Consider the following 10,858-nt stretch of genomic DNA (forward strand, 5'->3'; position numbering starts at 1 on the left):
TTGCTTCTGCAGGCTTGTATCAAGTGTGATGAGGAGCGGGGGCTCAGGGGCTTCACCCCACAATGTCTTCATATGAACTACAGTTAGTAGGAAGGGGCATATTTCTCCTCTTTTCTAGTAATTGATCAGTTTATATGTTAAAAGGACAATTGGATTATTTACATTGGAAGATACCAGCATCTGCAATGTTTTATATGCATCTCCAGTAATTTAATAAATCTCTGGTTGAAAGGGTCAAATGTGATTTTCTTATTAATGGTAACACGGTGATGAGAAAATGCCATGTGTCTTGTGGTATATTTTGTCAGTGCATGATATTCCATTGTGGAAGTTTCCAGGCAGACAGCAGCTAGCTCTGAAATAACAGTCATATTTCATTTGCCCAGAATGAGCTGCTAATTAAACATGACTTGTGTTTTGTTTAGTTTTTCATTTAATAGGGATTAGACCCAACTCAGTGGTTACAAACTTTAATGATGTGTAATAAATACTCTATTTACAATTTCAAGTAAATATATCACAGTACAGATGAAGATGTATACTGTAACAGGAAGAAAAATCCCCTCATGATCCCTGGGAAAGCAGTTGGGTCTCTTCAGTTATAAAATATTTCAGAATGACATCCACCTAAATTGGTAACTTTTAGTACTACGTTAATATAAGACTATGTTCTGATATCACGAAGGCTAACAAATCCACATGACCATACTGACTGTTGAGACTGTTTCTAATATAGAGGCCTAACCTACGGTATTTTCCTTCCTATCTTGCTGTCTGTGTACGTTTGGCCATAGAATTCCTAGTGCTGCGTCTACGACTGTTGCGGAGTGCATTGGACCCCCCTCTCTGTCGGCGGCGATTCTGCCTGCTGTCTCCTCTGACCACACTTGTCACCGATTGTCCAGGGGAATTCTGCAAGGCCTGAAACACACTTTGGCGTGTCACCTCCTTGTCACCGCATGTGAAGCTCAGGGCTACACCTTCATTACTCTTCATGACACGGGACGTGCCATCGGAGGTGCCATCAAAGCATCGTCCGAGGGCAATCTCTTTGGCTGTGCGGGGATCCTGGTCGGTCACAGTGTAGATACCATAGTTGTGACCCAGAGGGTCAAGGGGGGCCAGCATTGTGAACTCGTTGGTATCATTATTGACCGCTAAGGGCAGGTGGTTGACCAGGTACTCCTGAAGCATGGAATTGACGCTGTCTCTCTTACAGCTTCCCTGTGGCATCACTTTCACCAGGGTGCGATCTACACGCTCCTGATCGTACAGCATTCCGCTGCACTTGAACTCCAGGCACACTGCTGACACAGTGTTCTGGTCCAAGTCACGGATGCTGCGAATGTCACGGAGGCCATACAGCTGGCCCACTGTCCTGGGGTGGGTGCCGCCCATATTGCGGGACCGTACGTTGAGCTCGTGGGGGCTGGTGAGTTTCACTTTGATGTAGCAGGCACGGTATTCCATAGGCTTGGGCCACCAGCTCAGATAGTCCTCTGTCCAGCTCAAAGGGTCATCTTCATTGAATGGTACGGTGTTGTAGTCATAGCGGTCTCCCTCCACCCTGGAGAAGCGAAAGTGTGCTGCGCTGAACGGAGCTTCCTCACATTCTTTCAAATTCTCAAAAGAGTACACAGGTCCATTGCTTTCCTCTGCTGTGTTGGGGGTCGGCTTTGCCAAGTTGATGTTGAATGCTGTCTTCTTCACCCTGGCGTCGTCATGGTCAGTACGCCTGTAGTTCAGCTTTCCCAAGTATGGCTGAGGTACTCCAATGAGGTTAGGATTGAGTTTGGGAGTAGATGTAACTGCCTCTAGTTCTTCTCCACCGAGGTTCGCCATGACGTAAGCAGAGTAAGCGTCGGCTTTCTGTTCATCACAGAAAGAAGGAAGACATGCTCCATTGGGGCCAGTGATGACACTATCAAAACGTCCCCAGGCACGTGGGTTAGATGAGTAACCAGCAGTGGGTTCCATGTTAATAAGGCTGACAACAACTCCCTCCACCTGCTCACTGGGCATGAAGCGCTCACTGCGGAAGGCCCTCACCTTGACGTAACACCTTCGGTTCTCGGGGACATCCAGGTTAAATAGACGTCTCTCTCTGATCTCCATGTTACCTATAAGAAAGGTTCTCTCCTCCCGTTTCCCTCTTCTTTTCTTCTCCATCTGTAGACTGCCCTCCTCCTCCCACAGGCCAGTGTCGGGGTTAAGGGACCACAGTTTCATGTTGTTGAGGTGCTCTGGCATCTTCACCTGGTCAGAATCCAGGAATACCTTCACTGAACCTGCATTCAGCGGCTCACCAGCGTCAGCGTCACTGAAGTCCACAGAGAACATCCCATAGGTTCTCAGTGGAAGGGTGTCACCTTCTTCTCCCACAAAGTTTAGATCACTTTGGGCCACTGCGGCTGTGGACACATCTCTGGGGTCTAGAAAAGTGACACTGGAATTAACCTTACCCATAAAAACCTCTCCGTTCTGTTTGTAGAATGAGTTTGGAGGAATCTGGATTTGGACCATAGATTCTTGGCCCTCCACCTCCCCTAGCTCCAGGAAGTTGGTTTCTGTGGAGAGGAGGGTCACTGGTGCTTTCTTCCTCAGAAGCTTGATCTCGTGGTAGACGGCGCCCCCTCTGGTGTTAAATGGGAGCACCTTTGTGGTGTTGACAAATTTCTGCATGTTGTCCACAAAGGTCAACACTAGCCTCTCTGTATCAGGGGGGACCTGGATGGAGAAGGTACCTTTGTAGCCGGTGCGGCTGACTCTGACTCCATTCATGTAGATATGTCCAAACCTCATGGGCTCCCCAGTATCTGCAGCAATGGCTCTGCCACGAACAATGGCCTTGGTGTCCACACATTTCTGGCAGCCACACTCGGTAACCACCATGGTGAGCAGTTGGTATCCCTGACAGGTGAGCTCCCTCTTCTCCATCTTTGCCACTCCACAGCAATAATCTACACTGTCCTTACATCTGATCCCATTGTCCAGCTGCCCCACACATGTGATCGTGGGGCACTTGCCTACGTCATAGTATAACGAGTCAGTGCTGTTTTGATAGCAGTCGTGAGGAAGACGGATGAGGTGGGACTCAGGGTTTGGATTACAAGAAGGCTTGTCTTTACCTGTATGAGAGAGAGGCAGAAATTAAAACCGGTACAAATGCCTATTCTCACCTCATTCACATTTTAGGGCATTAAATATGTTTCACCTTATTGCACTTTCGTTACTATTGTTAACCACATGTCATATAATGTTTCTTTTCCAGATACACACGTTTAGTCCTATTATATGCGTGTGTTCTGTTATGTGATGTGCCACTTTGACTGTAGGAGGAGCAGACCTAGGACAGTGAGAGTGGCTGGTTTGGTCTTGATGGCTCCAGCTGGACCACTGGCTCTGCAGTAGTACTCTCCAGCCTGATCAGCACGCAGGTCTCTAAGAACCATCATGCTATCAGACTGTGACTCCAGGACACTGTTGTTATGGAACCTGTTGGGTAACAAAAGCATGTACAGTATTTACTATATCATATCTTGACTTTGACTTATATTTTTAGTTTTTAGAAAACTACAAAGATGTGCTCAGTGAAGTGCATATTTCCATCAGGCCATCTGGCCTACCCAGGGCTGTGGTAGCCTGGGACCAGACGAATCTGCGAGTGCAAAAAAAAATTGCACTCTGGGATTTGGGTCTGGCACCGCTCCATAGAGAATCCATTTCCTGCTCCAGAAGACGTGGGTAACCAATCAGGGCCCAGTATTCGATTATGGGAGACTGTAATTGGTAGTTGGTTTGTATGTCTAACCAATTGCGTCGCGAGTCATTGTTTTGATCCCGCCCCCTTGGAAAGAAAACTTCCTCATAGAAGCACCAGACTCATATCCACGCAGTGATATAGTCTGTCTACGCCAGGCTAGGGCTGTGGAAGTTGTGGGTCACGTCGCAGCAGTCAGGAGGACCCAAGGAAGCTGGGGGGGGACAGCGTTTCTACGACATACGGTTCAACTTTGCGCAATTGTGGCGCCTGGGTGAAAGTACTTCAGGAGGTGTGCACAATAGAGCGCCCTTAACATGTGAATCCAATTTGGGGTTGATTGGATGTTGCATTCTTTATATAGGCCTATTATGTAGTTTTTACGCCATGGCTCTGCAAGAGGCTTAGCCGTCTATAAGAGGGACTGTCTGTCCGTCCGTCTGTCCGTGTGTCTGTGTGTCTGTCCGGAGCTAATCTCGCAAATGGCTGGACCGAATTTTCTTGTGCACCACATTGTCACTAGACTAACGTAGAATTCAGCACATTTTTGTTCACATAATGTTCTATAATTTATTTCAATATTTATATGGAAGTCAATGGGGATCTGATTGCCCAAATTTGCATCAGCTACAATCTTTCAGTGCCAAACGTCTATGAGCAAGTGAATGGCAGTTGAATCGGACTGAAACCTTGCTCAAATATGGAGTCATACAGCATAGGTATGTTATGACGACTGGGAACGAGCACATCCTAAAGCAGTAAATCGGGTGCTGGACAACAATACGTACATGAGAACGTTTCGACCGTAGCCGGTCTTCATCAGGCCTCAAGACCTGATGAAGACCGGCTACGGTCGAAACGTTGCCTAACAAAATAAAAAAACTCTTCCACTGGGAGCTCAAACGGTGTGCGGACTTCCCCTCTTTTTCTCATGTTATGACGACTGGCCACATGAAGTCACAGTTCCAAATCAAACCACAGTTATTGAACCTAGTCTTATATGTAAAAAAAAAGAAGAAAAAATCTGATTCCCCCCCCCAATGCAATTGGCTTCCAAAATGTAAGGGGGGGGGGGGCATACATTTTGGAAGCCAATTGCATGCTAACAGTAGCCTATGAAATATCAATCGTATTGTTTGACGCTCATTGTCACCGAGATCCTTCTGTACCTAATTTGGTAAAGAAATTGTTAATAAACAACCACTGACATTTTTCGCATTTCTATGCGTCTTTGGTTCTGCTCTGCATTAAAATGTGTGGTCGATTGTTTTGTGATTGGTTCATGGTTTATTGGCATTTCTGGCCACCATGAGGCCAATTTGAAAATAGACTGACTTCCTTGGCCCACTGGCAGCCTGCCCAAGAAATTTGGTGCTGATTGGTTGAGTAGGTGCCAAGATTACCTCTGGATTCACACACAGACGGGGGCAAAAACATAATCTCCGTCCCCGGCCGTTCCTGTCTGGCTGGAGTTAAAATAAGGAATGATGGGGTTTGTATAGAATGTATTGTCAAATTGTATAATTGATGTTTTGTGTGGGGGATACAGTATGTCAGATGTGATTTATCTTACCATTGATACTGATCTGGCTGGGGTGTTCCTGCCACTTTGCAGCAGAAGGCAGCAGTTTGTCCCTCTCTTCTGACTTTGCTCTCGGGGTTCTTCAACACATGAGGTTTCTCTGAGGGATCACAGCATCATTTCACAATATAAGCTAAATACATACATTTTAAAAAGACTGGGCAGGGAATTGCTAAATACATTTAAAATTTGTACCCTATGTGGCACATTTACAAAAGTGCTGTTTCTTGCATTCAAATACTTTGGCCTAATTACAAATGAAATGATGCGTTTGCTTCTTTAACCCATTATTGACATGTTCTGCTTTTATTGTTGTGAAGCACTTTGTGACTGATGTCTGTGAAAGAAGCTCTACAAATAAAATGTACTTACTTACTTCAATCCGGGAACTCTGTCATTTTAGATTTCTTTGGCTATTCAAAAATAGCAGATATACAAGCTCATAGCATGGAGTGTTGCGCTATGTGTTGCTACTTGCTAGTAGATCTATTTTGTTTTAAATGTGAAAATGGGTGCAAATCTTTGAATATACATTTTTAAGCGAACATTTGTCAAATATTTTGTTCCAGCCTGAAGCAATATTTGAGTTACAAATGTTCGCTTTTTTCAAAGATTTGCACACATTTTCACGATTTCTCAAAAATAGCATATCTGCAAGCTTGTAGCACAGCACTCGGTGCCGCGCCACGAGCTTGTAGATCTGATATTTTTGAATAGCCAAAGTATAAAGTAATGGTTATAGCTCAAATAGAAAAATGACACAGATGCGTTCCCGGATTGAATGGGTTAAAAAGACAAAATAGGAATACAGTATATAGGAGACTTTGCAGTACCTGCTCTTTCCAGCTGGACACTGAGCACAGAGGTGCGTTCAGAGCTGTCGGGCACAAGGACTGTGTGTGGGGCATGGCCTTGGAGGCTGACCATCAGGGTGGTGTTACCATCGGGGCAAATGCCCGGGATGCGGAAGTGTCCGTTGTGGTCAGTGAGGGTAAGGAGTTTCCCGGCGCGGAGGATGGCCGCCCCTGCAGCCGTGAGCCCTCCAGAACTACGGACCGAGCCCAACACCGTGTGTTCTTGACACATACAGGCATCGCACTCGGCGTTCACCTTTCCTTTCACACACTGCAAAGAGCAATCTAAAAGGCAACAGAATACACCATCATAACACGGCAGTTTATGTCGTGTATTTTTGTATGGGATGACTATTCCCATAAGGAATAATAATAATCCATGAACATTAGCAAATTCTAGATTAGACGAAAATCTGAAGTTAGCTTACCTGTCCCCGGGCAGTCAGGTCCATTGCATGCTTTCCCCTCCACTTTATTGCCACTGCAAGGCAGAGACTGGGAATGGCAGCTTCTGGAGCGTACTTGGACCCCCACCTGTCCACACAGGGCTGGGCATGAGCTCCAGTCTGACCAGGGTCCCCAGGTCCCCTGACTAGTCACACGAGGAAAATCTAAAGGAAAGTAAAGCATCACACTCAGAGGCTCTAATGTCAATCAGTGATGTCAGTTTGAATTTAATTCAGTTTCGGGCATTAATAATGTGATCAGCATTTTCATAGTTCTGTTCAATCTAATTGCACTGAAATCATAAAAAAATATTGTCCCTGACAGACTTATAAAAAGACTTATAGGTCTGCTTTTTACATACAGATTGATTTCCTGAATTATGCTTTATTAAACAATCAAAACTTTACAATCAAACTCTACAGTAGGACCATGAAGAGACCAACCTTTGGGACAGAGGAACCGGACTGCATAATTGGAACAGTTGCGTCCAGGACCCTGCTCATCATTTAGGCACCAGAAGCCCACGTGGGGGTCAGCGTGGACCTTCTCCCCAGTGTTACGGGCTGGTATCCAGTCAGTGGTTCTAGCTTCCAGAGCTCGTGGAGCACTACAGACGCGGGCACGGTAATAAAAGCGTATGGCCTCCAGTTGCTCATAGTCTCCGCGGCCTCCAGGGTGATCAACATTGAACCACGTTGTCCACTCATAGTCGTCTGGAAACAGATCATAGAAATAGTTAAAAACTAAAAACCTCAAGAGTTCATTTCATTGCCTCTGTCTTAGTTATATTCTAATTGTGACAGAAGTCACAGTAAACCAAGGGAAGGCAATCCATCTGGTTTTATAAGAGTGGAAGGTGAAAGTTACCCTCAGAATGGTATACAGCAGGGCCTGATAAACTGTCTTTTCTCCATGTTCCTATAAGACACACAAACCTCATCGGTTAACCCATATAATGTTTATTCATTCAAGGGATAATTTAACAACACGGAACATTGTAAATTGTATTTCCCTGAAAGTATCATAATAACAATAATGCATATCATTGGAAAATCATGAGCTATGAGTGTTATTATACTGTATGCTCTAAATGTTTTAACTCTAGTTTTGGCCACAGGGAATGGGCGTCCAGCAATTACTTGCTGGTCCACTGCCTTGTATACTTTGGAAATACACAATGCTAACAGAGACATTCTAGTGAATTCTGACAGTGAAACGTAAAACGTCAATGGTCTTAGGTATGTTAATCATAGTATGATTATTTGCTTATTTTTAAAGTTAGGAAGGTTTCTTTCTACCGTCAGTCAGACAGCGTCTGTAAGCACATTAAGGTATGCTGTTGACAATTTCACAATGAATGCATAGTGTTCATGCTGACAGACTGTTTTGTAAGTAATACAGTTTTGGAATATTTCCCAGAGTCCTCATTTCACACTCCCAATTCAAAGGTTGTGCTGGGACTCCATGTCAGGACAACTGAGTCTCTGTTTGTTGGTCGTTGCAATTTGCTGCCTTGAAGTGCCTTCAGATGTAAAATCAGGGTCCTGCCTCATTGGCGATGTTTCTAAATGTTTCCAGGTTATCTTATATGAACTACCTTCTACGATTCAATAATACGTGTTTTCTATTGTGTTTATATAATAATACTGACATTCCCAAGGTGAAATGTCCCTGTTTGTGCCTATCCAAGACAAATGCGAGACAGCGGTGTGACTGTGGGGAGAAAGCTATTGTATTGCCAGTGAGCAGGAAAACACGAATCCCAGTATGTAGGCCTGTTACAATTATTACATAATCACCTGGTCGCAATTATTTGAGATAATCGCAATCATTTTGCATAATTGTCATAATCGCCCTAATCGTTTTCATGTTGAAAAAGGTTCTTACATTTTCAAAACAAAAACTAAAATTGCGTAAATATGACTACAAGTCTCAATGCAACAGGTTGCGAGCAAGTATTTCCACAATTTAAAAAAGGAATTGAAAGTATAATAACATTAAATATGTTAGTAATTTCATTGTATATTTCTGTTATTTGTTATATTTTCTGTGCAACATCTATGAACGTTTATGAAGCCTAAAAGCCAAACAGAAATTTGTTTTTCTATGTTCGAATGTTCAATGACAAAAACACAATTACATTGTTAATCGCAATTATTTGTGTAAAATGTCATGACCAACCTTGAGCTGTAACAACAGCAGCAGAGGTGATTCCCACGACTAGAATGAGAGGCCAGGCTGACATTCTGGCACACTGCTGTTTACGACCTCTGCACTTTAACCTCTGGCGACCTCTGAAAGATGAAGGTGCTAAAACAGATCAATAAAAGTCATACTGAAATGAATATCCACAGCAAGCACAAGATTCAATGATTTATTCCAAAGCCCAGCATCTGCTTTTTGAACCTTTCAGACATTTTACATGCTGTAGATGCTTTGTTCCAAGGTTTCAGGGATCAATGCACTTTTTAACTGAAACAATTAACACAAACTCTAGACCTACTGATGTTCTCATAGTTTTATATATACTGTAAGTATTGATAGTCAGTCTGATCAGATTGATTGTCCAAATCTAGACCACAAACATTTCAGTGTCCAAGCATTCTTTCCTTGCTGTCTCATTGTGAGAGCAATTGAATGCAGTACAACAGAGATCCACGCAGAGTGAAAGAACATTATGGGCTGTGTGTGTGTGCACAGAACCCCACTCAGATTACAACATCTGTGTTTGCAATCACCATTTGTCAAGGGACCTCTAAAACATTTCTGCATCTACTGACCAAACACCGGACTACGCACCGTCCCCCCACCCCCCGCCCACCACCACCACCACCACACACACACACACACACACACACACACACACACACACACACACACACACACACACACACACACACACACACACACACACACACACACACACAGTTCATACCCACAGACTGCTTCACTTTGAATATTCAATAACTAAAATTTTGTCGAACAATGTACTGCAGCTGAGAGAAAATAACTAGTTTTCAGGGTTGATACAGTAGGCCCTATATGGAGTAACAGATTACATGTTATGGGATTTGAGTAGTCTGATCACAAGAACTATTAATTTTCATAACGTAAGTAGATGATGAAGATCTTTGCATTCTCCACGTTGCCCATTTAATGTTGCTGTACTTAATGACATTGACATTACTGATTGCACTTTTAAAATGTCATGATTAATCAAGCAAATTATGCAGGTAATCAGTAACCAATTAGATTAATCAAGTAGCATTTCTAGCCCTGCTACCATTGATTGTTCATGTGAACACTGGTTAGATAGATACGTGATATATATTTTCTTACCTTTTTGTTGTGTGGAGTTTTCAGGTCAAACTTTTGTGTAAGAAATCCTCCTTCTCCCCTGTTCAGTCTCTCTCTCTCTCTCTCTCTCTCTCTCTCTCTCTCTCTCTCTCTCTCTCTCTCTCTCTCTCTCTCTCTCTCTCTCTCTCTCTCTCCTTCTCTCACCCTCACACTCTCTCTCAGTTGATTTTTCCCTTTCTCTTATATAAACCTCCTCCTTGTCTTCTTTACTGTAGTAGAACATCCCTTTTCCCAGGCCCTTTTAGCTGTCTGCCTCAGGAACCCTCCCTCTTTTTCTTGGAAATGTGTCACAGGAAGTCAGATGGTTGCAAAGGGATACCTTGGGGCTTAGATCTTTATTTTCTACAGATTAAACTAGACTAGTTATCATTCATTATCAAACTTAAACATGTTTTGTCAGTGGTTAATGCTGTTCTAAACAAAGTTAATGATGCCAGAGTACTCAGTGTGAGCCAGATGTGAGAAGCTTGATATGTGTTGTGCTCATTGACTGTACAAAAAAATGGTTGTGCTACTGGCGTAAGCATTACTTATTAAGTAATTTTTAGCAAGGACCCAAGATTGTTTTCCTATCATGTCCTGCATGCCTTTCTACACTGTCCTGTCTAATAAAGGATAAAAAAAAGTCATATTAATTAATAATGATCATTCAAATAACTGGATTTTTTTCAGACATTTGTATAGTTTGCATTCTTCAACAGTCTGTTAATCACACAAGGACATGAAACACGTTGATTTACACAAACCTACAGAACATCCATACACACTCTGAGATTTTATAAAGATTTTTTATAAAGAAAAAATCTATTCTGTCAAATTAGCTAAACAATGAACATTCAGGTAAAATAGATGAACGTT

General features: G+C 43.1%; 1 protein-coding gene across 3 annotated transcripts; it reads right to left on the minus strand.

The window, feature by feature from the left end:
- Nucleotides 1–381: 381 nt before the first annotated feature.
- Nucleotides 382–10,108, minus strand: cilp (cartilage intermediate layer protein, nucleotide pyrophosphohydrolase). Of its 3 annotated transcripts, none has more exons than XM_080430413.1 (9): nucleotides 9,983–10,108; nucleotides 8,825–8,953; nucleotides 7,511–7,561; nucleotides 7,087–7,356; nucleotides 6,625–6,807; nucleotides 6,176–6,481; nucleotides 5,334–5,442; nucleotides 3,347–3,495; nucleotides 382–3,128 (listed from the first exon to the last, which is right to left on the minus strand). In XM_080430413.1, the coding sequence occupies exons 2-9, from the start codon at nucleotides 8,886–8,888 to the stop codon at nucleotides 763–765; spliced, it is 3,498 nt and encodes a 1,165-aa protein (XP_080286539.1). In that variant the 5' UTR covers nucleotides 8,889–8,953; nucleotides 9,983–10,108; the 3' UTR covers nucleotides 382–762. The 3 variants fall into 3 exon arrangements, with proteins under 3 accessions (XP_080286539.1, XP_080286538.1, XP_080286540.1); XM_080430412.1 differs by having other exon boundaries at nucleotides 8,825–8,937; nucleotides 9,983–10,101; XM_080430414.1 differs by lacking the exon at nucleotides 7,511–7,561 and having other exon boundaries at nucleotides 8,825–8,937; nucleotides 9,983–10,101.
- Between the last annotated feature and the right edge of the window lie 750 nt (nucleotides 10,109–10,858).

Source organism: Gymnoscopelus braueri, assembly GCF_963280865.1.
Source record: "Gymnoscopelus braueri genome assembly, chromosome: 1".
NCBI classification, from domain to species: Eukaryota; Metazoa; Chordata; class Actinopteri; order Myctophiformes; family Myctophidae; genus Gymnoscopelus; species Gymnoscopelus braueri.

Excerpts from the sequence above, each read along its gene's own strand:
- cilp (XM_080430413.1), bottom strand. The coding sequence starts at position 8,888 with ATGTCAGCCTGGCCTCTCATTCTAGTCGTGGGAATCACCTCTGCTGCT. Across the intron at positions 6,808-7,086 it reads CCGGTTCCTCTGTCCCAAAG|ATTTTCCTCGTGTGACTAGT; the intron begins GTTGGTCTCTTC and ends ACTTTCCTTTAG. Across the intron at positions 3,496-5,333 it reads CAGCCAGATCAGTATCAATG|GTTCCATAACAACAGTGTCC; the intron begins GTAAGATAAATC and ends GTTACCCAACAG.